This window comes from Ictidomys tridecemlineatus, chromosome 3, assembly GCF_052094955.1.
Source record: "Ictidomys tridecemlineatus isolate mIctTri1 chromosome 3, mIctTri1.hap1, whole genome shotgun sequence".
Lineage (NCBI taxonomy): Eukaryota > Metazoa > Chordata > Mammalia > Rodentia > Sciuridae > Ictidomys > Ictidomys tridecemlineatus.
In genome coordinates this window covers 130,788,547-130,815,837 of record NC_135479.1, presented here as the reverse complement: position 1 = coordinate 130,815,837, position 27,291 = coordinate 130,788,547, and the positions used below count along the sequence as shown (strand labels likewise).

Genomic DNA, 27,291 nt, shown 5'->3' with positions numbered 1-27,291 from the left:
AGATGGACACTATACCTTTACTTTATTTATTTATGTGGTACTGAGGATTGAACCTAGTGCCTCACACATTCTAGGCAAGCGCTCTACCACTGAGCTACAATCCCAATCCCCAAAAGAGAAGAACTTTAGAGATCAGAACTCTGGAGGGAACAAAATAAAATAAAGATATGTAATACAGTACAAAAAAAGTTTCCTTTAATATGAAACAGATACATTTTACAAATATGGATATGTAATTGGTCCTAATGAAATGTGCTTAAAAATAAATAAGACTGCCCTATAAGGAATGAATGCATGAATTAACATAAAAATGGTTTTGTACACACAGGCCAACAGAATCCTAAATGCAGTTGGCATTTCATTCACAAGGAGTTGGCCAGGGGAAGATTTCAAGACACACTTGATTTCAACATACCAAGCCAAACAGCTAATAAACCGCCCACAAAGAATGAAACTATTTTCAACTCGTCATTTGGCAAATTATAATATCTTAATATGCATAAAATGTGTAAGGTTGAAAGTACCTGACCTTTTATTGAAAGGAGGAGGAGTCAAGGACAGGGCTACAGTCTGTCCCTTGGGAACTTCCTGTTGTCACCACACCTCTGGATTAGATATCTGAGCTCACTGTGAGCAAAACCCCGAAGTGAAAATTCTAAGGCTCTGCGAAGTAAATTATCCTTCTGTGAATGTGACCCAAGCTCTCTGCAGTTCCATATGCTGAGGTTATTCTTACTTATCAGTTTGACGTGCTTGGTGAGATCAGGTAGGTCATTTAAGTGAATGGTTTTCTTAAGTATTTAAAAAATAGTAGTAGTCATCTTGCATTTATCATGCCATTTCCTTCAGTGAACTTTTGAAGTTCTATGGGATCATTTTTAAGGAAGACGGGAGGTTAAATGCACTTTCTAATCTTGAATATTTTTTTTTTCTGGATAATTAAAGAATCTTTTAAAAATTAACTTTTGTACAAATGTTAAATATGCTAAAAATATAGGAAAATATATTTTCTCTCATAGCTAAAATTTTTGTGCTTTTTTCCCTCTGTGAAATGAGATCTCTTATTATCTGGAAAGTTATTTATGTATTTATTTATTTTTGAGAAGCTGGGGATCAAACCCAATGCCTTGAAGCATTCTTGGCAAGCACTTTACCACTGAACTACGCTCCCAACCAGTACTTCCTGGAAATTTAAAAATTTGTTTTATTATATCCAACATGTACAGGATGGGTTTTTAATGCTTTCACGTATTAAGGGAATATTTAAATTGCTCTTATAAAAATATAATTTTATATACATAAAGTTTATACAATGGTAACTGTCACATTGATGATTTTAAAAGTACTAATCATAATGAAGAAATAAAAATTAAAATATAAATATGTGTGGTAAAGGAACAAAAATAAAGTGAAATGCTGAAATGAAAAAAAAAAAAACAACCTGTACCTGTCAGCCTTTTTAGGAATTTGATTCTTTTTCATATAGCTTGTGGTAATGAAGATTGGTGTAATTTTTGAATAGCAAGGGGAAAATATGTTATATATTAAGATTCATAAAGATGGTCATAACTTTTGAACTTATAAAACCAGTGCTGGGAATTTAAAGTAATAAATTTCTGGGAATCTTAAAGTAATAACTTTTACAAGAAAAAAAGGGATATAGCTCAGTGGCAAAGTTTTTATCTAGCATCTGGGAGACCCTGGGTTGGACCCCAGGAGGACAAAAATTTAAAAAGCTTTATATGCAGAGATAATTCTAATTATGTTGCTTATAGTAACTTGGAACTAGATACAACAGAAATGTTCCTACTTACAGGAATGGATAAAGTATAAATATTAGCTTGATTTTTTAAAAGTAACTTTTAAAATAATTCTGGTGCTCTGTAGAAATGTGCAAACATGTTTTAAAAATAGTACAAAGCAGAAAAAAACAACTCAAGTTTGTAAACTGTCACTATGTTAAAAACTTGTAGGTATGCCTGTAAATACATGTTAAACGGGAAATGAATAATTTAAAATACAGTATTAGGATTTTGGTGTATAAATACTTTTTTCTTAATATTGCTTTTGAGATTTTAATAAATTAAAATTATACTAATGATGAAATTTTTAACTGAGAAGTAGCATTTTGAGGTGTATATTATCATTTTTAAATTTAAAAATTGAACATAAATTTGGGGATATCTTATGGGAAAGAAGGCTAATCCTAACACAAAAACCTGTGGTGTTGGTGTTGTGGGTAGTTTCTTATATATATATCTAGTGCAAATTTGGAACAATGACAACTTAATTTTTTTAACCTGTCTTTTTTTGGGAGGTAATACTGGGGATTGAATTCAGGGGTGCTCTACCACTGAGCTATATCCCCAGTCCTTTTTATTTTTTGAGACAGGTATCCCTAAATTGCTGAAGCTGGCCTTGAACTTATGACCCTCCTGCCTCAGCCTCCCAAATCACTGGGATTACAGGGCTGCACCACCTCCCCTGGTTTATGACCCATCTTTTTACTTAACATCTCCTCCTAAATGAAGTTTGTTTCAGATGATTCTATTATTCTTTCTTTTCTTTTCCAAAGGTATTGACAGGGGTTTATTTTAAGAAAGCAGATATATGTTCAAGGGGGAATGGGGGCTATCTCAAGCAAGGAATATGCATTCAAGGGAGAATCCGGGCTATCCCCACAGGCAGAAAAATCTTCAAAGACTCTAGAAAAATGTCACTGCAGCATGATAGAATCTAAGCAAAGATAAAAAACAATTAACTATAGCTAGAAGGAAAAAAAAATTATAGCCGCAAGCTAAAACTAGATTTCTCAGTGAATACAAAACCAGAACTTGAATCTTTGGCTGGGGAGAGTGTTATTCATGCAACCAATATCAGAAGTTATTTTGTATATTAATGTATATACAAATACTTTGACTTTTGATTTCTCCCTTCTTTTGTTTTGCAGTTGAAAAATGAGCAAATATTAAACTGAGAGTCAGAAATCCCAAGGTCACAAGTCATTCACCTTCAGAGATCTTTGTTCTGTTGTTCTTATCTCTTTGGAAGTTATGTTAGGAATGTTTGCCCTAATTTTACCAGTGAACAATGCAATGGGTAGCTACCTTTTAAAGTGTACTAGAACCACCTGGGGAGATACTCCATCCTCAAAGGTCCAGACTCAGTGGGTCTGGGAGAGATCCCTAGAATCTGCATTCTTAATACAAGCTGAAGGTTTTCAGCTGCAGATAGTTCAAGGAATGTATGTTGATAAATATTGTTCTAAATTAAGGCTGTTTGTTGTAAGTATATTTAAATTTTACTTGGCTACTATATTTTGGCCTATGACAACTGGGTAAAACTTGGTAGATAATGTTTGAAAACATTTAGTGGATGCGTGAAACCACAGATAGTACTAAATTTTTTCTGCACATACAACCCTATGATAAAGTTTAATTATAAATTACGCACAATGAGACATTATAAAGTAGTTCAATTATATACTGTAACCAAAGTTTGTGAATGTCCTCTCAAAATATCTTACCGTATTGTACTATTATTTTGGGACCATGGTATATGGGGTAACAGAAACTGGAAGAGGGGGGACTACTTTTTACTTTTTTTTTTTTTGAGATGGAGTCTCACTATGTTTCCTGGGCTGGCCTCTCTCCATCCTCTTTGCTTCAGCCTCTTGAGGAACAGGGATTACAGGGAAGCACTAAGGGGAATCTACTTGTAGTGCCCCAATTAGGGAACTACTTTCTCAGATACTGGAAATGCAAATGACTTATAAGGTTTTGGCAGGTGACTCATCTTTCTGTTACGTGGAGGCAAAGTGAGGTTGGGGATGTAAATGGGCAGATTTATGCACATGATTAATAAGAGTGAGCCAGGTGCGGTGACACACGTTGGTAATCCCAGCTACTTGGGAGGCTGAGGCAGGAGGACCACAAGTTGGAGGGCAGCCTTAGCAATTTTGTTGGACCCTGTCTCAAACTACATTTTTTATTTTTCACTCTGAAAAGCACTGGGGATGTAGATCAGTGGTAGAGTGTCCCTACCCAGTACGTGGCGGCGTGCAGGGGGGGGGTAGGGGGGGTAGGGGGGTGAGAGAGATAAGAATGAGAAAATCTGGCATTGGTCTTGTTTTCAGGGTTGTATCCTCCTACCCCCAAATTCAACGGATTATTAAAAAAAGAGGTATCCTTGGAATCAAGAAGATATTCTGCCTCTGTGCTTCTTCCCCATCTCTGTCCTGAGTAAAAGAGAAATAAGAAGTATTCCACTAGACTTGACCATGCAATCCCTTCACAATCTAGCCTGGGATACCTTTTTTTTTTTTTTTTTGGTACTGGGGATTGAATCCCAAGAGTGCTCTACCACTGAGCTATATTCCCAGCCCTTTTTATTTTGAGGTAGGGCCTCACCAAATTATAGAAGCTGGCCTTGAATTTGTGATCTTCTTGCCTCAGGCTCCTAAATTACTAGGATTACAGGCCTGCACCCCTGCAGCCAGCCTGAAATCTTCGTTATTTTAAATAATAAGCTGACTCAGCCATGCTCAGAGGCTCACAGTGATCCTACCTTTATCTCCTGACTCCCAGAGAATCACAGAGATTTTCTTTCACCCTGACACATGGGGGCATCTCAAGAAGTTATTTTTTTCCCCTCAATTCCATCTTCTGTTTTTACAGAACCATTATGGATATAAGTAGTCTCTCGTTTCTAAAGAGATTCTCCTTCAAAAATGGGGAATGTAATCAGTTCCTCCAAAAATAGGAGTTAAAAAGCCAGGGCTGAGTGGGATGAGGCTGAGGCAGCTGTATTTAGCTCTAGGGTAGTGCACCCTGTGAAGACACAGCAAAAGGATACCCAGGAAGTTTCTTTGGAAAGGGAGAGGAGTTGTCAGCGACTAGTCTTACCTCAGGGAATCAGTTTTCTATCTGATTGGGATCCACCTAATCAAGATTAGGGACTTTATTGGACCTACAAAGGGAGAGAGCGAGGGTCTGTCAACCTCAGCCTGCAGGGGAAAAAGAATGTGTTGGAAAACTGAAAGCTTAGGTCTGTTTTGACAGAAAAAGTAAAACTTTTGCCCTTAGTTACTTTCAATAGATCTCCCCTATTCCTGCCTCCATTTTGGTTTTTCCATGAAATTATAAGAACTATATTTTTGTTTTTTTGAAATGGGATCTCTATGTTTCCCAGGCTGGCCTTGAACTCCTGGGCTAAAGTGATCTTGCCACAGCCTCTCAAGTATCTGGGACTACAGTGTGTGCCACCCTGTTGGATTTAGGAACTACATATGTATATTTGCACTGGGGGGCGTGAACTGGGTATTGAACCCAGAGGCATTTAACCACTAAGCCACATTCCCAGCCCTTTTTTTTTTTTTTTTTGAGATAGAGTCTCCGGTAAGTTGCTCAGGGCCTGATAAATTGCTAAGGCTGATTTTGAATTTGTGATCTTCCTGCCTCAGCCTCCTGCCTCACCCTCCTGCCTCAGGCTCCTAAAGTCACTGGGTTTATAAGCATAAATCAGCAACCTGGCAGGAACCATTTTTAAATAACTTCTTGTTGCTATCATCATCATCATCATCATCATCATCATCATCATCTTCATCATCATCATCAATAAGAGGGATTGAACCCAGGGCCTTCTGCACACTAGGCAAGTGTTCTATCCCTGAATTACATCTCCAGTCCTTAACAGCTTTATAGAAGTCTAATTCCTATACAGTATGATTCATCTAAAGTGTACAGTTCCAGCTGGGAACTTAGCTCAGTAGAAGAGCACTTGCCTAGCATGCAGGAGGCCCTGGATTTACTGTCTAGCACTAAAGGGGAAAAAAAAAATCATGACTGCAGAAAGGAACCCTGTCAATGACATTTAGTTATCATACCCCATCTAGCTCCGTCTTCAGTCCTCAACAATCATTAATCTACTTTCTGTCTCTATATATTTCCCTATTCTGGACATTTCATAAGAATGGAATCATAATATATGGTCTTTTTTGGCTGACTTCTTTCATTTATTCATCCTGTTTTTTGTTTTGTTTTGTTTTATATTTTCTTTTTGGTGCTGGGAATGAGTTTCAACCTGTTGCAGCATGTTGAACCACGTTTATTAGCTAGAGGATATCTAATTAGCAGAAAAAACAAAAGTGCTTGCATTAAGGTGACACAACCCTTATCTGATCAGCATTTTAATTATAAAAATTAAGTATGGTTATTTTAGGTCTTTCAATTAAAATAAAAACATTTTAAATTTTTTGTTATATTTATTTATTTATTTTTAAAGAGAGACTGAGAGTGAGAGAGAGAGAGAGAGAGAGAATTTCCAATATTTATTTTTTAGTTCTCGGCGGACACAACATCTTTGTTGGTATGTGGTGCTGAGGATCGAACCCGGGCCGAACGCATGCCACGTGAGCGCGCTACTGCTTAAGCCACATCCCCAGCCCCATTGTTATATTTATTTTTAAGGTATGAATTGTTGATTTTGGTTAGTAAGATTGCTCTGGAAATTTGTTGTTGTTTTTAGTGGTGGTGGGGATGAACTTGGCATCTCATGCATGCCAAACATGCACTCTACCACTGAACTACACTACATTCCCCATTTTTGAAGGAAAATCTCTTTAGAAAGGAGAGACTACTTTTTTTTTTTGTAAGCAAGTAGAGTTCTCTTGTATCATTAAATCAGCTAGCTTGCCAATCAGAATTTGTGTCTAAAAGGAATGCTAGAAGTTAGCTAAATCTCAAGGGAATGAAGAATTACTCTTTCATTTTAGCATGAGAAACATGTTTGGGACACTTTTTAAACCCTGTTCATGAGCAAATACCAAACCTAGGTCTCAGATTCCTAGTCTAGTGCTTTGACCAAGCAGAAGCACTGCCACCTGTATATAGGTTCATAGAGCTTTAGTTATCCTTAGTTAAGGAAACTAAAATGACAGAAGGGAAAGAATAAATATTTATTGATTATCTGTTACACATCAGATGCCATGAAATTTACTTACATTATTTCATTTAGTCTTCTTTTTTTTATTAAATTACTTATGTATTCTAATTTGTAATACATGATGGCAGAATGCAATTCATTTCATGTTACACATGTAGAGCACAATTTTTCATCATTTAGTTTTCTTAAGAGACCTCTGGTAGGGTTGGGGTTGTGGCTCAGTGGTAGAGTGCTTGCCTCGTACATGTGAGGCCCTGGGTTCGATCCTCAGCACTGCATTAAATAATAATAATAAATAAATAAATAGGGCTGGGGATGTGACTCAAACGGTAGCGGGTTCGCCTGGCATGCGTGCGGCCCGGATTCGATTCTCAGCACCACATACAAACCAAGATGTTGTGTCTGCCGAAAACTAACAAAAAAAAAAAATTTAAAACATTCTCTCTAAATAAATAAATAAATAATAAAGATATGAGAGAGAGAGAGAGAGAGAGAGAGAGAGAGAGAGAGAGAGAGAGAGAGAGAGAGAGACCTGAGGAAGTTTATCATCAACAATTGCTAATTTTTTAGCATCGACCATGTACTCTGGAGACCTCATGGACATTAACTGTAATTCTTTTAACAATCTAGACAGCAGGACCAGGATCAGGGTGAGATAGATAAGGTGAGAGCTGTGAGTTAAGTGGCACTCACCAGATACAAACTCTATTTTTTTCTTTTCCTCTTCTCCTCCTCCTCCTCCTCCTCCTCCTCCTCCTCCTCCTCTTTCTTATTCTTCCTACTGGGGATTTAACCTGGGGTTGCTTAAACACTGAAATACATTCCCAGGGCCGCCCCCTCCTTTTTTTGAGACAGAGTCTCACTAAATTACTTAGGGTCTTGTATTTGCAATCCTCCTGCCTCAGCCTCCCAAAATGTTGGGATTACAGGCATGTGTCACAGTGCCTCAGCTCAGTTTCAAACTCTAAAGAGAGGAGGGTGCCAAGATTCAGCAATGTAGATGATTTTTAATACAATATTTTATAAAATCAAATTCAATGTTAATAAATGCATAATGAACAAAATTTCAAAATTTTGCTTAAAAGTCTATTTTTTATTTTCTAACCCCAAGTTATTGTGCAGTGGGAAATGTTTCCAATCAACTCTGTCCTGGGCCCAGGCCACCTTCATTTTCTTGTTAGGCAGTTTATGAGCATTGACATAGGTGTGTGTACACACAGGTGTATGTACAGACTGAATAACACAGGACTTTCTATATATAGTCATATATTTTTATGATAGAGCTTTTAGAAACTTTATTTTTCTTGTACTTTAACTTGCCCCTAAGGAGATTAAACTAATTTGTAACGTGGTCCAGGATAAGATATATTCCATGTATTCCTCCAAAACTGTTTATTTAGAACTGGGCAGGATGGTACATGCCTGTAATCTCAATAATTTGGGAGGCTGAGACAGGAAGATAGCAAATTCAAGGCCAGCTTCAGCAACTTAGGAAGGCTTTATCTCAAAATGAATAAATAAATAAGTAATAATAATAATAATAATAATGAAAAGGCTGGGGATGTGGCTCAGTGGCAAAATGCCCCTGCATTCAATCCTTAGTATCCCCCCACACACATAAGAAAATTAGACAGCATTTCAGTTCTTTGGGTGCCATTATAAGCCATGAAATAACCAAGATGGCTGAAAATCCTTGCCAGGACTTAAATATTTGTGGGTAGTTCAGGAAGCAAAAAATGTGATACTAATTGACTCTTACTAAGTGGCTGAAAAGGATGTTCCTTAGAATGGGAAAGCTGAAACACACAAAGTAGAACATTACTTTGTTCAACCTCAGCAGAAAGGTTGCATGTCAGGTGGTTCAAATTGTTTGCTACTCTGTGCATGTCCATGAAGGATTCGGGGATTACAAATAAATTTGTGAATCTGAAATCTGCAAATCATGAGGATTGACTGTACTTTGACAATGGGGAAAAAAAGGTTATGTTTGTGCAAGAGGTATGTTTTGAAAGAGGGTCAGGGAGGATATGAGAGGCAATAGAAGTGTATTAACTTTCTCATTTTTTTCCTGGTAGAGAATGAATAGATAGAACAGCTTCAGTAAATAGAACAGAAATTATCTGTGATTGATGCCCCAATATATAGACATTTAGATGTTTATTTTAAAACTACAAAGGAATTGTCAGATGAACTACAAATAATTTTATAACTAATGAAAGTCAGGAGGTAGCAATTCAGTTGGTGGGGAAAAATATAAATGTACTAATGTCCTTGTCATTTATAACAGAGGATAACTAGATACTATCTCAGGTTACTACAGTAAGGACAAGGGCAGAGAAAGGAAAGAATTGTTCTGGCAAAGATCGGCAGCAGAACACATGGTAGAAGCCAGAACATGCTCCAAGACAGTCTGAAATGCAGTTTTGATTTTTTTGTTTGTTTGTAGTTTTTTTTTTTTTTGACAGAACCCAGGGGGGCTCTATCACTGAGCTCCATTCCCAGCCCTTTTTACTTTTTACTTTTGAGACAGAATCTCAAATTTGTAATCCTCCTGCTTCAGCCTCTCCAGTGGCTGGGATAACTGATATGTACAACTGCACCTGGCTGAAATAGTTTTTCAGATACTCAAAAATCTTGCCAGGGATTACGCTAGTGGATAACAGTCTTAATAAACATATCTAATCTGCAGCAATTCTGCATGTGGTTTACTTCTGACATATAGCCCATACATCTGAGTCTTCAAAACATATCATTTTAAATATTTCATATAAAGTCATAAATGTAAATACCAGAAGAATTAAAACAGAGCATAAACTTCACAACATAAGGAAGAATACATAAATAAAAAATAAACAAACCTCAAAAGAGGACAGTCTATATAGCAAATGATAGTGAATCTAGAAGGCACTAAAGCCAGCAAATAAAGCATCACAGTAGTAATTTGACTTGTCTATTCGGGTCCTCTGAGAAGCAGACACCAAGATGGGATTGGAAGGGCAAGAGAGCTATTGGAGGGACTGCATGTGAAGCATAAGGGAGGAGGGCGCAGGAGTGGGCAGAGAGCCTTTGCACCATGAGGCAGGCCTAGCAGCTGGGAAAGAAGAGAGGAAATCAAGGATTGGACAGGAAAAGCCTCAGACCCCAGCACATGGTTCTGAGAGTACTTCAGCTAGACTGATGGGAAGTCCCTGAGCCTAAGTAACTGGTTAGAGGAACCCTACTTGGGGCAGGAATGGCCTGCCTGACCTGGCACAGGTGACCCCACCTGCTCAGTCACCTGCTGGGAGTGGCCTGGGGGAGCCATGGCTTCCATATTAATGCAGTGGAGCAGCTGGAGGCCATGGACCCACTCAATGTGCTCCCTACAGATTTATTTATTTATTTTGAGACAGGTCTTGCTAAATTGCCCGGGCAATCTTCCTGCCTCAGTTTACCTAGTAGAAGGACCCATAGGCATGCCCATGGTGCCTGGCCTTTGTGCTTTCTACAGAAAGCTCTCCTGAAGGAAGAGCAAGGCACTTCTATGGCCACCATTATGTCTGCCAATAAAAGTCAATGAGATAAACTCACCTACGGTTTTTTTAAAGGCTCTTTGTTGGGTCATAAAATAGAGCTGAACTAGAGGTTTCATATAAAATGCCTTAAAACGAAAGGATTTAAAAGGTAAAAAGGATGAATAAAGACATGCCAGGTGAATGTCAACAATAAGAAGGTAGAGTTATGGTAAAAATATGATTTGGTGATATTCAAGGCAAAAGAAGTACATTAAAATAAAGAAGGATGTAACTTTAAGTTTAGGTAATGGAAAAATCTGTGTCACTAAGGCTTAGTAGTTTGGAGAATCTAAATTTGCCTGAGTGTGATGTTATTATACTTTGATATTACTATACTTTCATTATTCTTTTTAAAAATTTCCACAGTGAGATACATTATTTCCAGATGATGTAAGAGAAAAAAAATTTGGGATCCCTAAGTTAGGCCAAGGGCCCTCTTTGAGTTCTCATTTCACACAGTATCTTTGATATGGCTCATTATCACAGGTAGCAATTTTATATTGATTGGTGTGTTTTATTTTACGAATGCCTGACATTCCTTCTAAAATGTTTCCTGACATAGAACCTAACATAAATTGGACTCTTGGGCTGGGAATGCAGCTCAGTGGTAGAGCACTTGCTTAGCACGCACAAGGCCCTGTGTTCCATCCCCAATGCCAAAATAAACAAAAACCCAACAAAACAAACAAACAAACAAAACCAACAACAACAAAAAAGACCATCAAATGAAATACATATGCTCTCAGAGGACAAGAGATAATACATAGAAAACTCTTACATCATTTAAACTGAGAGAAAGAAACAAGAAAAATCTACTGTTTTTCATGCATTACTTATAACACACTTCTCCAGGCACAGTGCCATTACAGAAATAGCTAGGACATTTAAAAAATATATGATGTCAGGATGGTTCTCTCAAATGAAAACTAAAAATCGATTTGTTCTGTCCTTGGTACCTTTCAATGCCTATCAATTTTAAGAGCTGCTACGAAAGACTAAGTCAGTCTAGGATGTTGGCCAAACTATTCCTAGATACTGCAGTTGGCAGTTGTTGCTGAAAAACAACTCTGTCCCCAAATTTCACAATTCTTCTCTGAGCCTTTCAAAGACTCAGATATATGACTTATGACACACTGGTCTAAAAAAATGCTCATTTGGCTCAAATTGATCAGACCTAGCAATTAAATTATCTTCTTGGGAAAGGGATATCTCTTTCCCAGTATGACGTCATTCAGAATTACTCTCAACAGCATCCCTCCCCTGGGCAAACAGTTGGCAACTGAGAGACAACATGATTTCCCTTAGGCTACTTGGTGAGTCAGTCACACAAACAGGAACAAAACCCAGCTTTACTGATGGCCAACACTGAGAGACTCAGCCCTACCCTATGACAACTCCTGTTCGATAAGATGACTAATTGAACAATTATTTGCTCTAAGACTTGCTCCACAAGCAAGCTGACAAGTTTCGGTCCACGTTCCAGGAGCACGCGATCTACAGGAAGAGGAAGTGAAAGAGGTTGAAATGTTTACACTGTCATGCTTCCCTTACCGGGTGTGCTGGAGTTTGGGGCTTGAAATTAGGCACCTCTTTTTGGGGGCGAAGGGTTTCCAAGCCTCTTTAACTTTTATCCATCTTGGTCTTCTTTTGCTCATTCTATTTTAGAACTTCACTCACTCTTTATATATAACACACACACACACACACATATATAGATGTATACAGTAGTTTTAGATGGACACAATACCTTAATTGAATCTATTCGTTTATATTTGGTGCTGAGGATTGAACCCAGGGCCTCACACATGCTAGGTAAGTGCTGTACTACTGAGGCACAACCCCAGCCCTCTTCACTCACTCTTGAGCACCAAAGCCTTTTATATGAAAGAGGTTTCAAATAAATGCATCCAGGAGAGGATGGAGGCTGTTCTGGGGCTCATAGTTAGGAAGGAATAGTTTCTGTGTATGCAAGTATAGGGGCAGAGAGAATTGGGGCACAGGGCAAATGATTCCTAAATTCTCATTGAAAGAAGTCAGAATAGATGTTTCTCAGGGTATTTTTTTTTGTCTTTTTTTTTAATTTCTTTTTTTAATGTTTATTTTTTAGTTCTCGGCAGATACAACATCTTTGTTTGTATGTGGTGCTGAGGATCGAACCCGGGCCGCATGCATGCCAGGCGAGCGCGCTACCGCTTGAGCCACATCCCCAGCCCTTTTTTTTTTTTTTTTTTAAATCTTTCTGCTTCTTCTTCCTCTTCCCCTTCTCCTTCTCTATTCTTTTTCTTCCTCCTCCTCCTCTTTCTCCTCCTCCTCCTTCTTCTTATTCCCCCTTCCTCCTCCTCCTCTCTCTCCTCCTCCTCCTCTTCCTCCTCTTTCTTCTTCATGCATGAACTCAAGGTCTCACACAGGCTAGGCAAATACTCTACCTCTAAGCTACCCTCCTAGCTATTTTTATTTTTTTTATTTTGCCACAGGGATTCTCTAAGTTTCCCAGGCTGGCCTTGAACTTTTGATCCTCCTGCCTCAGGCTCAGAGTAATTGGGATTTCAGGCCTGTACCAGTGGCCCTCTTGTATTCTGTTGGCCTGTTGCAAGTTGATAGTCTTCCCCCTGGATTCCCTCCCTCCAAGAATGGCCATCCACATGCCTTGTGCCTGCTCATGAAGGAGCCTCCCCAGTTTGCTGTCTACTTGTTCTCAGTCAAGCAGGGCAGGTGAGGGTGGGATGGTGGTGGTTCATGGCACCTTTTAAAATAATTAACCTGGGGCTGGGGTTGTGGCTCAATGGTGGAGCGCTCGCCTAGCATGTATGAGGCACTGGGTTCGATCCTCAGCACCACATAAATGTAAAATAAAGATATTTTGTCCACCTAAAACTTAAATATAAATATTTAAATTAAAAAATTCATCTGATTTAACTAGTAGTTTCCTAATCATTATATCACTGTGTCTGGGAGCCTGATGCTGGTTCTTGACCAAGGTTTTATCTAATATTGCAAAAGTAAAATTCCTATCTCAATAGCCAAGGATCCCAAAGCTCTTTTTCATTCCTACCCTCTCTTTCATCTTATAAATTGATGTTTCATTATTTCAAAATACCTATCCCCTTTTGAGCAGAAGTTCTAAGGATCAATCTACTTTCTCTTCCTGGTACCAAAATTCACAGCTTCCCACCCCTCCATCTATTACTAATATGGCCCTGTCTCATTTCTTCTATTTAAGCCTTTTTATTTGGAAATATTTTTTTAAAGATTTTTTTTTAAAGAGAGAGAGAGAAAGACAGAGAGAGAGAGAGAGAGAGAGAGAGAGAGAGAGAGAGAGAGAGAGAGAGAGAGAAAATTTTTAATATTTATTTTTTAGTTTTCGGTGGACACACATCTTTATTTTATTCTTATGTGGTGCTGAGGATCGAACTCAGCGCCTCCACATTCCAGGTAAGCGCACTACCACTTGAGCCACATCCTCAGCCCTGGAAATATTTTAAACTTGTGGAAAAGCTACGAGCATTACAAAGGAAAAAGTGACAGAACTCCAATAGCCATTTGCACAGATTCACTTATCAGTTCTTTTCTTTTTTAAAAAGAAAAGAACTGTTCTGTCTAGATATACATGACAGTAGAATTTTTTTTTTTTTTTTTTTTTGTGTGTGTGTGGTCCTGGTGATTGAACCCAGGGCCTTGTGCATGAGAGACAAGCACCCTACTAACTGAGCTGTATCTCCAGTCCAGCAGAGTGCATTTTGACATATTATACATACATGGAATATTACTTAGGATCCCACTCTTTGGTTGTACATGATATGGAGCTTCACTGGTCATGTATTCATATATATACATGGAAAATTTTCATTCTACTGTTTCATTCATTCTACTGTCTTTCCTATTCCTACCTCCTCCCTTCCTTTCATTCCCTTTGTTTAATCCAGTGGCTTTTATTCTTCCCTCTCCCTCCACATAGTAGAGAGAACATTCAGCCTTTGATTTTTTGGGGTTTGGATTATTTCACTTAGCACAATAGTTTTTAACTCCATCCATTCACTGGCAAAAGTCATAAAATCACTCTTTTTTATGGCTGAATAATATTCCACTGTGTCTATATACCATATTTTCTTTATCCATTCATCTGTTGAAGGGCACCTAGGTTGGTTCCATAGCTTAGATATTGTGAATTGAGCTGCCATAAACATTGATGTGGCAGCATCACTATAGTATGTTGATTTTAAGTCCTTTGGGTATAAACAGAGGAGTGGGATAGCTGGGTCAAATGGTGGTTCCATTCCAAGTTTTCTGTGGAATCTCCATCCTGCTTTCTGGAAAGTGGTTGTACTAATTGCAGTCTCACCAGCAGTGTGTAAGTGTGTTTCTTTTCTTTTTCACCTCTAGGGCCTTGAGTGTGCTAAACACATGATCCAGCCCTGAGCCACACCACCAGCCCTAGATTCACTTCTTAACATTTTGCCACACACACTTTATCATTTATCATCTATCCACCTATAATATATTTTCTGAATCATTTGAGAATAAGTTGACCCTTTAACTGTGGGTACTTCAGTTATATCCTACGAATTAGGATTTTCTCTTACATAACCATATTAGAGTTAACAACCTCAATTAATTTAACACCAAGGAAATACTTTTATTTGATGTGTTCATATCCGCAACTGATTTCATAATTTACTTTATGGCATTTTTTCTTCCATTACAGGAACCAGTCTAGGGCCAGGAACTGCATTCATTTTTTTGTCTCCTTGATCTCCTTCAGTCTGGAGCATTTCCATAGTTTTTCTTCACTTCTTCCTTTCTTCTTTCTTGTTTGGTACCAGGGATTGATCCCAGGAGCACTTAACCACTGAGCCATATCCCCAGCCTTTTTTTGTATTTTCTTTAGAGACAGGGTCTCATTGAGTTGCTAGGGCCTCACTAAATTGCTGAGGCTGGCTTTGAACTCATAATCCTCCTGCCTCAGCTTCATAAACTGCTGGGATTATAGGTGTGTGCCACCTCGATCAGCATGTTCATAGCTTTTCTATGCCACTTATAACATTGAACTTTTTAAAAGTTTTTTTTTCCTCATTTTGTGTGTCTGATTTTTTCCCTCTAGGTTAGAGTCCAGTTCCACATTCCCCACTGCAATCTTACGTAGGTCACCTATAACTACAGGCACATGACACCTTCCTGCCCCTCACTGTGATGTTGAATTGTATAACTAGAGTTGTTAGTCAGTTCTCCTCTCTATAGTTACCACATCTTCCCTGGTACTAAACAGCAATCTGTGGGAGACATTCTAAGATCATACAAATATGCTTCTCATCAAAATTTCCCCACTACCTTGATTTAGAATTTATTCATGATTCTTTCCTAACTAATCTTTATTACAATGATTACAAAATGTGTAAGAATCGTCTTCTGTTCTCCATTTATTTATTTGTTTCTTTGCTTATCATCAGTTTATTGTATGGTTGAAGATTCTTATTTTTTCCTCAAAGCCCTATAAGTCAAATTCAATACTGTCTTTAATAATTTCGTGCTTATCTGGATCGATGGTATATGCCTGTAATTTCGGCTATTAGGGAGGCAGGAGCATCTGAAGTTTAAGGCCAGCTGGTGCAACTTAGTGAAACCCTGTCTCATAATAAAATTTAAAAATCAAGGGCTGGGAATGTATCTCTGTGGTATAATGCCCCTGGGTTCATTCCCCAGCATAGGGAAAAATAAAAGTGAGCTCAAGAATTCTCAGATCTGATCTGGCCAATGGAAAGCTCTTCAAGCTCTCTCTTGTGTCCTTGGGACTTTTTTTTTTTTTCCTCTTGTAGCGCTAGGAAATTGAAACCAGGGTTTACACATACTAGGGCAAGGTCTGTGCCATTGAGCTACACCCCCAGCCTTCATCCCCAGCCTTTGAGTGTGGCATGTTTTTAAGCTCTCTCTTACTTTCTGGCATAAAAAGATGCTCCAGGCTCATCTTGTGCTGTTCCTCCTTCTCATCTCCAGCCTTTCTTCCCAGGCCACCCCTAGAGTGATCTCTGCAGGTGGAAGGCTGCAGGAGCACAGGAGCACAGAAGGGGGGGGGGTGGGAAGAGCTGGTACAGTGCTCGAAGTCTGAGATGCTGCAGAAGGGCTCAGAGCTTGGCCCTCTGAGTCCTCCACTGCTGACCCAGGGGGGTATTTTGCACAGCGAAAAGAAGCGTTTTGGGGCTGGGGTTGTTGCTCAGTGGCAGAGCGCTTGCTTAGCATGTGTGACACACTGCGTTTGATCCTCAGACCACGTATAAATAAATAAATAAACACACAAATAAATAAAATAAAGATTCACTGACAACTAAAAAAATAGAAGTGCTTGGATCTTGCAGATACAGTTACTGAGTCCTCTACCATGTGCAGGGCACTGTGAGCCATATACAAGTTATAAGACACCATTTCAAGGACACTGGTCTAGTAGGCCACACACTCGTACACCTGATAGGGTGATTTCATTGTGCTGCCAGTGAGGTACATGCAGGAATTTGGGGAAATCTGGGGTGAGGATAGTACTTATGTCTGGAGGATTGCAAAAGGCTTCATTGGTGACTCTTGAGTTAGATCCTGAAGGAGGGTAGGATTTGGAAGAATAGTTTTCTGGTGAAACCAGAGGTTGCTACCTCTGAGCACTGAATCAAGAGAGACTTTGCAACTTCATTTCAGCTAGATCCAGCCCTTGGCCAGGTGCTGTAAGGAGCATGAGGGACAGCACCCTCTTGCAGCCTTGGTGTCATGATGCCATTTAATTTTTATTTTCAGACGCAGCTGAAACATGCCCTTCATTCACCAGACTGAGCTTTCACAGTGCGGTGGTGGGTACTGGGCTGCAGGTGAGGCTGATGCTCTATACGAAGAGAAACCAGACCTGCGCACAAATCATCAACTCAACAGCTTTGGGGAACTTGAATGTGACCAAGAAAACCACCTTCATTATTCATGGATTCCGGCCAACAGGTTCCGCTCCAGTTTGGATGGGAGACTTAGTAGAGGCTTTGCTCTCTGCAGAACACATGAACGTGGTTGTTGTTGATTGGAATCGAGGAGCTACCACTGTCATATACACCCACGCCGCTAATAAGACCAAAAAAGTAGCCATCATCTTGAAGGAATTTATCGACCAGATGTTGGTAAGAAAGACTTCTCTTGTATGACTTTGTGGTCAAATTGAAACTGACTAATTACCTGGAGATTTAAAGCCAAGAGATATATCTTCAATGAAAAGGGGGTCAATTTTGTATAATTCTGCAAGTCTAAATAAGGCACAGGGAGGTATAGAGAGGGACCCTAAGTAAGGCCCACAGGTATGGTGGTACAGGTTGTGTACCGCACAGGACACTGATGTAAGGGAGCAGCATTGTCACTGTAGATGTTGTAGATTTACATATTTATCATGTTTACTATGATAATTTCCCCACATATGACAATGAAGTATCATAGCAAGGGGAAGCTTTCTTTCTCTTTCTCATTTTGACACTGGGCATTGTGTCTAAGGCCTTGTGCATACTTATTAAGTGCTCTACCCCTGATTTACATCCCTAGCCTTTTAAAATTTTAATTTAGTTTTTTTGATACCAGGGATGCTCTCCCACTGAGCGATATCCCCAGACTTTTTTTCCCCCCCTTAATTTTGAGACAGTGTCTCACTAAGTTTCCCAGACTGGTCTCAAAATTTGTGATCTTCCTGCTTCAACTTCTTGAGCCACTGGTATTATAGCATATACCATTATGCTCAGCTCTTTTTCTAGTCCATATAAAAGTGTCTTATGGGTCAAAGACGGTCTGTCTAGGAGCTTCCCAGTTTAAACATCTAGAGCTTCAACTTTGGTAGCTGTTCTTTCTGCTAGAAGTGCCAGAGCTTTAGTGACCCAGTTATCCAAAACTGATCTGATGAGATAATTAATGTTTCTAGAAGACTTATAAAGGTCAGATATTAAATTTATTTAGTGACCCACCTCATGCATTGTTCCTTTTAACAACAGCAACAATGACAAGTGACATGAAATCAGGAAGATAGGTGACATGAGTATTATCCAAGCCCCCCCACCTAAACCACAGTCTAGGGAGGAGAATATTTGAATGGTTCAGGACAAGCTGTCCCAGTAGCCTATGGATACTGTGGTCCACCTCTCCAGGTTTTTCCCTTGTTTCCTTCCCTCTCCATGGTGACTTTATTCTCTGGGCCAGGATGAAGATAAGGGTGTTCATCAAATTGTACTGTCATCCCTCTCCCCAGTCTGCTTAGGGCTGGGGCTGGGTCTGGGGCTCAGTGGCAAAGTGCTTGCCTAGCACGTGTGAGGCACTGGGTTCCATTCTCGCACCACATAAAAATAAATAAATAAAACAAACAACGTACTGTGTCCATCTACAGCTAAAGATGTATCCACTTAGTTTCTAGCAGAAGCATGAATGGGAGTCAGGTGGTAATCCCAACAACTTGGGAGGCTGAGGCAGGAGGATTGCAAGTTCAAAGCCAACCTCACTCTGTCTCAAAATAAAAAAAATAAAAAGGGCTGGGAATGTGGCTCAGTGGTTAAGGGTCCCTGGCTTTAATCCTCAGTACAAACAAAACCAAAAAACAAACAGTGTGAGTGGACTCACCATGACACAAAGGGTAAGGTACAAGTTTAGGGTTGGGCTGGTGGGTTTGAATCCTGCTCTACTATACTCTCAATTTCCCAACCTCTACCACGATTTCAGTGGGCCTCAGATTCTTCGCATAATGAAAAGAATAGTATTTATATTGTGGGGGTCTTGTGACATTTAAATGAGACAATAGATGTAAGACACTTAGAAATATTTCTCCAAAGTCAATAGGTAGGAAATTTCTCCATATGTAGTCAATTCTTTGACTCCTCATAATTTGTAACTATGGGCTTATTGGAATTCCAGGCAGAAGGAGCTTCTCTTGACAACATTTATATGATTGGAGTAAGTCTAGGAGCCCACATATCTGGATTTGTTGGAGAAATGTATGATGGGCAGTTGGGGAGAATTACAGGTAAGACTCCTGTGGGTCTGTGGGGTATAGCTTGGGCCAGGTGGTCACTGGGGGGGATATTACACAGGCAGTCCTAGTCCTCAGTTTGAAGCCAGCTCTTCCAATTATCTAACCTCTCTAAGCAAGGACTCCTTTCTGCAAAAGATAAACCATAATAATGTTAACCTCAGGTTATTATTAAATAAATATATGTAAAGCACTTTACAAATTATATGCCACAGATAAGATGGGTGGTGACTTAATTTCTTTTATACCTAGGAAAACTGCAATGTCCTGTGGGAATTTAATCTATTTGACCTGAAAAGAGTCTTCTTCCTTTCATTTAATCTAGAATGTGGAACTATATACCTAGTACATCACGGTCCCCAGAAGTAGTTTCATGGTAGGAAAATGATATCGGAATTTTGATGGTTGAGCCTGACTCTGTAAATATCAGTTTTCCAGCAAACACTGAATGAAAACACTCAGAAATGCAGCAGGTTAAACCCCAAACAAAGACTCCCTTGCTGGGATCTCTTACCTAGAGCTTAGTAACTTTCCACAGCTATTCACAAAGGGCTGAGGGTAAGGGTGGCTCTCTATTTCCAAGACCTTGACCTCTCCCATTCTTTTGAAGTACTGGGGTGCTTTACCACTGAGCTACAGCCCCAACTCTTGCCCTGGGCAAGTCACTTCTATCCCTGTGACTCGGTGTCCATCTCTCTGTCTCTGTCCCTATCTGTTTATCTCCCTCTCTCTTTATCTCTTTTTCTCTTTCTCCCATACATGCACATCCCACATTGACTGGCATCAATTCTAGCTATGTATTTTAGGTCACATTGTTTGTCCTGGTTATTTGTTTAAATTTCGCTTTAATCTGAAGGTTCAGGATTCCTCATCTTGTTTAATCTGCTTTCTTGGGGAAGCAAATTGTTTTTTTTAAGTTTGAAAATGTATTGTTACTATTTTTGGAAGGCAAGGTGTCTTTAAAATTTTTCCTCCTGTAAAAAGGTCAGATGGCTTGAGTTTGAATTTGTGGGAATTAAAAAGAGAGAGAAAAAGAGGCGGAGGAGAGAGGAAGGAAGGAAAGAAAGAAATAAAGAAAGAGGAAGAGAGGGGAAGGGAATAGAAAAAGGGACAGGCTGATAAGCAGGTCCTGATTTGTAGCAATTGCTGGTTTTCTGGGGTCTAAAACTCCCACCACGACTAATCTCAAGCTACCAACATGACATCAATTGAGCACAGAGTCTGGGTGGAGATGAACAACATTTGTTCTGCAGCCCACCACGTCTTGTTCTATCTGCAAGTCAGGTGCATTCCTAAGCCTCCCAGCCAATCAGTTCCCACAATTACTTTGAAAATGAACTACAACAGGTGATGTCTCTGACCATGGAAATTCCCAGGCCAGCCTTCCTTTCACTCTGAGCCCATGTGACCCTGCCCCATAGCCTGGACTCAGCTGATCATCCACAACTCCCTTTTCAACCTCCATATTCTCTGAATCCCAAGGTTAGTCTCCATCTTCCCCAAGAGCAGCTGAGGCAGAAAGCATTTCCCCTCCCTACTCCCCTTCCTCGGCCTTGCCTGGGTGGGCTCACTGGGTTGCAGGGTGGGAATGGAACCTGTAACCTAAGGACACAATTCACATCTCACTCCCATGGATCAGATGGCTCTGTCTATTACTTATCTTGATGGTCTTGATGGCTGCTTGATGCTGTGTTTTCAATTTCTTTCTTTCTTCTGCCCCTCTTTTTGCCTCTCTCCATGAATATCTCTTGGTTTTTCCTCTCATTGCAAGTCAAAACACTCTACCACTGAGCTACATCCCCATCCCCTATCTTTAACTTCTCCAAGAGAAGATGATGGATGGTGAATGGGTTGCAAACATTTCAAGTACCTGGATCATTTATGAATACTTTAAATTTGATTCTCAAACTTGACTGTAAGTTTGCATGAAACTTGCCTTGGGGTGCTGGAGAAAATGCCAATGGGCTGGCCTGAGTTGGAGGCAGGAGTCTGTATTTTTGTTTCATATATATATATATATATATATATATATATATATATATTGATGGTCCTTTATTGTTATTTATTTATATGTGGTGTTGAGAATTGAACTCAGTGCCTCACACATGCTAGGCAAGTGCTCTACCACTGAGCTACAATCCCAGCCCAGGAATCTGTATTTTTAACCAGAAAATATAGATGGTCTGAGCTCCACACTTGGAGAAACTATAGAGTAACCTCTAGTCCCATATGACCACCAAGTACTTGAAATGTGGTCAGTGCAAACTGAAATCTGTTGTGTGAAATACACATTAGCTTTAGAAGACTGAGAAGAATAATAACTAAAAACACAGAATATAGAAAATATTAAGTTTTTTACTGGTTACATGGACATAACAATATTTTGCATGAAATAAAATGTGTTTTTGTTTCGGTGGTGCTTTATGTATGTCTGTTCATACCATGTGCAGGGTTCTTGTTTTTTTGTTTGTTTGTTTTTAAGTGCAGGGGATTGGCCAGGGATTCTTAACCACTGAACCACATCTCCAGCCCTTTTTATTTTTCATTTTGAGACAGGGTCTTGCTCAGTTGCTTAGGGCCTCACTAAATTGCTGAGGCTGGCTTTGAACTTGTAACTCTTCTTCCTCAGTCTCCTGAGTTGCTAGGTTTACAGGTGTGAGCCACCATGCCTGGTGAGCGCGCATATTTTTGGTCAATTTTTTGACTGACATTGTCAGCTGATCACTTGCTATGGCATATCACTGTGGATATTATAAGTCCAAGTTTTTTTGTGACAGTCCTGGTTTGTACCTCTTGTCCTGGTGTGATTATAAACAGTGCCCTCACACTCTCAAAATTGCCCTGTTCTAGATGTTTTCTCTGCCAGTGACCTGGAGGTTGCTATAAACTGGGCCTCTCATTCTTCATTGTCTTAGACAGGAAGTAGTGCTGTCTGATGTGAGGAGGGAGGAGGAGCTTCCTGGTGGGGGACACATTCTTTCTAAGGCTATGTTGTATTGAAAACAACATATGGACTGGGTGTTTGCCCATCTCCTCCCACAACAGTTTCAGTTGGGAGTGGACAGAAGAGGAAGAAAGGCTGGGAGGGGGAAGATAAGAAAAGAGGGTAGATAAATAAATGGCTCCAGGAAGCAGAAGTGCATTGGGAGAGGAGAAATGGAGAGATTGAAGCTAGAACCAAGAGAGTTAAAGGAAAGAGGCTCAAGTTGGATTTTATATGTAACACAGGGGATGGGAGATGTCATCTAAAATGACATTTGTAGGGACTAGGGGTGTAGCTCAGTAGTAGAGCAGAAACTTAGCGTGTTCAAGGTCCTAGGTTCAAACCTTAGCACCCAAAACAAAAATTTTAAAAAGCGATATTCACAGGTTAAAGCTTCAAGGGAGATGTCCCTTGAGATCTTCACTTTACATAGGGCTCTAATAAGTGCCTTTTTGAGCCTCTGGATTTTTTTTTTAAAGTTTTTATTTTGTGGTTACAATATCATAAGGGCTGCTCCCCTATATTTCGAGTTGTTTCACAGTGATGTGAGAAACGCCCAGCTAATATTGACAAGATGTTAATGTTAACATTAATATTGGCAAGAATTGAGTCCAGGCACTTATGGAGTGGGTGATATCTGCGGTATCTACAGGGACTGGCAACCTCTTTGATATCTGGCTTGGCCAGTGAGCTTTGCCCTTTCCTGTTGAGCTCGCTAAGCTCTGTGTGGTGAAACCAAGAGCTCAACACCCAGAGGAGGTTGCCCCGAGAGGCAGGGCTCGCTTCAAGATGCTTGATCTCCCCAAACCTCAGTTCATTCATCTATAAAATAGCTGCCCTGCTTCTCTGGCAGGTTTGCAATGCAAATTAACGAGCTGGGATATGAACACCAGTGAAGCTATAAAGGAGTTTTATTAATAACGAGAAGGAAGGACTGAATGGGGTTTCTGGATCACCAAAAATGAGATAAAATAAGATAACAGCATTTAGTTTTTCTCTTTTATGCACCCTGTGGTGCTTTTTTTTCCTGAGGAGCCAGTGTATCCCCGCCACTGCCCCCTTGTGTGGGGAGCTCTGCCTGGGCTGTGCTTCCTTCTAAAGTCGGGGTACGGTTCACAGGGCTATGGTCAGGGTAACCATCTCTACTGTGGGAAATAGCTGCAGGGCTGTGGAAAGGAGTCCTGACAAAGCAGGATGGGAATGTGAGTGCTCGCCCACCCGAGGGGAGCCTGCAGCCTGTGAACCATCCTCCCTGGGAGGCATCAGAGGCACTGTGCCAGTGACTCATGGCATGGGGCTGCCAAGCCACTCTGTTTTCCTTCCAGGTCTCGATCCTGCGGGCCCTTTATTCAACGGGAGGCCCCCCCAGGACAGATTAGATCCCAGCGATGCGCAGTTCGTTGATGTCATCCACTCCGACACTGATGGTAACATTCCTGTCTTGGTGGGTTAGTGGCCCCCCCCAGACCCACAGAATCCCCCTGGGGCAGATTGTCATGCAGGGGCAGAGCAGGTTTCTCCAGCTGCCTTTTTCCTACCAGGCAGGTTCCAAATCTGCAGAAACACTGAAAGGAAGAGGTAGCTGGTGTAGCCAGGCCCCTGGGTCCATGCTGCAGTGGGGATGATTTTCCCGTGGTCTTTTTTTCCCCCTTTTTTTGGTGGGGGCACGGGTACCAGGGATTGAACCACTGAGCCACACCCTCATCCCTATTTTGTATTTTATATAGAGAAAGGCTCTCACTGAATAGCTTAGGGCCTTGCCATCACCAAGGCTGGCTTTGAACTTGCAATCCTCCTGCCTTAGCCTCCCCAGCTGCTGGGATTACAATCATGAGCCACTGTGCCTGGCCTTCCCAGGGTCTTTTATCTTAAATATACCATTGTGCCCAATCACAGTCAGGCCAATTTACATACCACGTGGACAGTGTTTCCATATATGCAACTGGGTTTGGATGCATAATTTCCTGAGTGTGTTGGTTACTTCTCATTATTTCCTTAAGCTGAAAGGACAAACAATTATATAACAACAACAATAATGATCCAAATCCTGTCTATGTCTGGAAGGCAAGTGAGCTATGAGAGGTGAATGAGTTAAAGCAGTGTGAAAGCATAGTGTGTTCTCTTTTAGCACTGGGCTACAAGGAACCGCTAGGAAACATAGACTTCTATCCAAATGGAGGATTGGATCAACCTGGTTGCCCCCAAACGATATTTGGAGGTAAGTGCAGGTACTTTATATTCTGTAAAATAGTGGATTGAAAAGCACAATTTAAAAAAATCTGATTATCTTCACGGAGTAGTTTTGAATAGAAAACAAATTTTTCTGAGAAGATAGCAGTGGTTTAAATATAAATTATAAATTGCAAACTTAGCTCCTCAAAACAAAAAAAATAGGGAGTTGAAGGGCAACATTAAAAGTGAGATGGGGGTTCAATGTTTATAGCAGCTCAATTCATCATAGTTAAGCTATGGAACCAACCTAGGTGCCCTTCAACAGATGAATGGATACAGAAAATGTGGTTTATATACACAATGGAATATTGACCATAAAAAAGAATGACTTTATGACATTTGCCAAAAAATGGATGAATCTTGAGACTATTATGCTAAGTGAAATAAGCCAATCCCAAACAACCAAAGGTCAAATGTACTCTCTGATATGTGGTTGCTAACACACAACAAGGTGGGAGGAGGGGAAGAATAGAAGTTCAGCAGATTAGACAAAGGGAAATGAAGGGAAGGGAGAGGGGGACAGAAATAGGAAAGACAGTGGAATGAATCTGATATCACCTATGTACACATGTAAATATACCACAGTGAATCTCTGCATCATATACAACCACAAGACTGGAATCCTAATTAGAATAGGATAGACTATAATAGATAGACTCTGTATTTGTATAGATATGTCAAAATATACTCTCCTGGGCTGGGGTTGTAGCTCAGTGGTAGAGCACTTGCCTAGCATGTGTGAGTCACTGGGTTCGATCCTTAGCACCACATAAAAAAATAAATAAATAAAAGTAAAGGTATTGTGTAAAAAATAAATTCTACTGTCAAGTATAACGAAAAAGAACAAATAAAAAATAAGTGAGGGTCTGGGGTTGTAGCTCAGTGGTGGAGCACTTGCCTAGCATGTGTGAGGTACTGGGTTTGATCCTCAGCACCACATAAAAATAAGTAAACAAACAAACAAATAAATGGTATTGTGTCCATCTACAACTTAAAAAAGAAAGTGAGGTGGAGGATAGATTTTAAAGTCCAACCCCTTAGTGCTCTAAGTATATATTTCGTCACTGCTAGAGAAAGTCAAACAACTATGGAAATGATTCTAGAAAAAGGATGGTCTTGGCATGAAAAGGTAGTTGTCTATGGCCCCAGCTGACTGACATAGTGTTTGAAAATGATCCGGCTGAAATGGCACAAGCAGGGATACCCATGTTGTACCATAGTGAGGTTCAAATTGCATCCTGTGAGACAGTGTAACCATATCCACAAACAGCCAAAGAAAATGTGCTTTGCTGGTACAGGACATCCCCCATATTGTTATCAACTCCACTGTTTTCCCATGACTTTTTTCTCTTTTGGTTCAGGGGACTGAACCCGCTCTACCACTGAGCTACATCCCCAGCCCAACTCCATTGTTTCTGCAAAAGGAAGTTCCAGGAACAAAACAATAAGTGTTGGCTTGTCAGGTTTGACTCCAGTCCAGCTTGGCCCGTGCCAGCCCCATGCTTCTTCCTTCTTACCCCAGTTGATGCCTCTGTTCCTCACTGATCTGTTGTATGGGCACAAGTGAACCCTGGAGGAATAGAAAACACTCTGATCTGATGCAGTAGCCAGTGCCTCTCCAAACCACTCGCAACCACACACAGCTCCTCTTTTCATAGGGTTACTGTTTCCTCTTCAGATCCTTACCCACACTGATTGCCCTTTTGTGGAATTAAGCCTCTGTTTTGAGTGACATCGGTAATTCATTATCTCTAGTTCTTTTGACACCCATCTCTGTGTCTCCTCAACCTCCTGTCTCACCATCGCACCACCTGGCACCCGCTGGCACCCCCTGGGAGCTAACTTGAGTCCTTCTTGTCCGTTCATGACTTCTAGTGCCCACTCCTATCATTTAGCCCCTCCCACTTCACTCTTGCATTGGCCACAGATCCCTGCCACTTGGCTGCTATGGGGAATGCCCTCTGTACCCCCAGGGGTACTCTTAGAGGTGAGCTAGATTGGACTTTCGTCCCACCTGAGAGAGCCATTTTATCTATCTTCATCTGAGTTCACACGGCCAGTGTTCACCCTCATGTTCCCTCCTGACCCAGGGTAGAGGCATCCCCCTCCCTTTCCAACGTGCTCTCCTCTGCTGACCCTCCTTGGGAGCTTCCCCTACCAGTTACTCCCTATTGTCTTCCGGTTCCACTAAGCCTGCACTAAAACTCTCCCCTTCTTGCTTCTGTGTCATCGGGTGATGTCGTCTGGCTGGTCTTTCCATGGTCGCTCTTTTGAGGGCTCTCTGAAAGTACCTCCCCTCAGGCTGGGTCATCTGATTTTCATTTCACTCTCCCTTTTTTTCCTTAAATATTTTATCTGTATTTCCAAGTTCAGAATTCACCATGAAAGTGGAAGGGGTAGATTCTGATCTAATTGACTTTTATCCACACCCTGGACTCTGCTCCACCCAACAGCCCAGACTTGTTTAGGAAGACTTCACTCTTGAGTGACCCACTTCCATGAAGCTGCTGCCCTTTGGTGCCCACTTAAAGTTGAGGTCAATTTCAGGGAGGAGATGCTCG

At 40.4% G+C, this 27,291-nt stretch overlaps 1 protein-coding gene across 1 annotated transcript in view; it reads left to right on the top strand.

Moving 5' to 3' along the window:
• The first annotated feature begins 437 nt into the window (after nt 1-437).
• The window catches only part of Liph (lipase H), a 44,556-nt gene continuing 17,702 nt past the window's right edge, over nt 438-27,291 (top strand). The window contains exons 1-5 of the mRNA XM_005331021.4: nt 438-766; nt 17,271-17,638; nt 19,401-19,509; nt 23,824-23,925; nt 24,627-24,716. Of these exons, the coding sequence (XP_005331078.1) occupies nt 718-766; nt 17,271-17,638; nt 19,401-19,509; nt 23,824-23,925; nt 24,627-24,716 (718 nt within the window). The 5' untranslated portion in view covers nt 438-717. The remainder of the gene's footprint in view (nt 767-17,270; nt 17,639-19,400; nt 19,510-23,823; nt 23,926-24,626; nt 24,717-27,291) is intronic.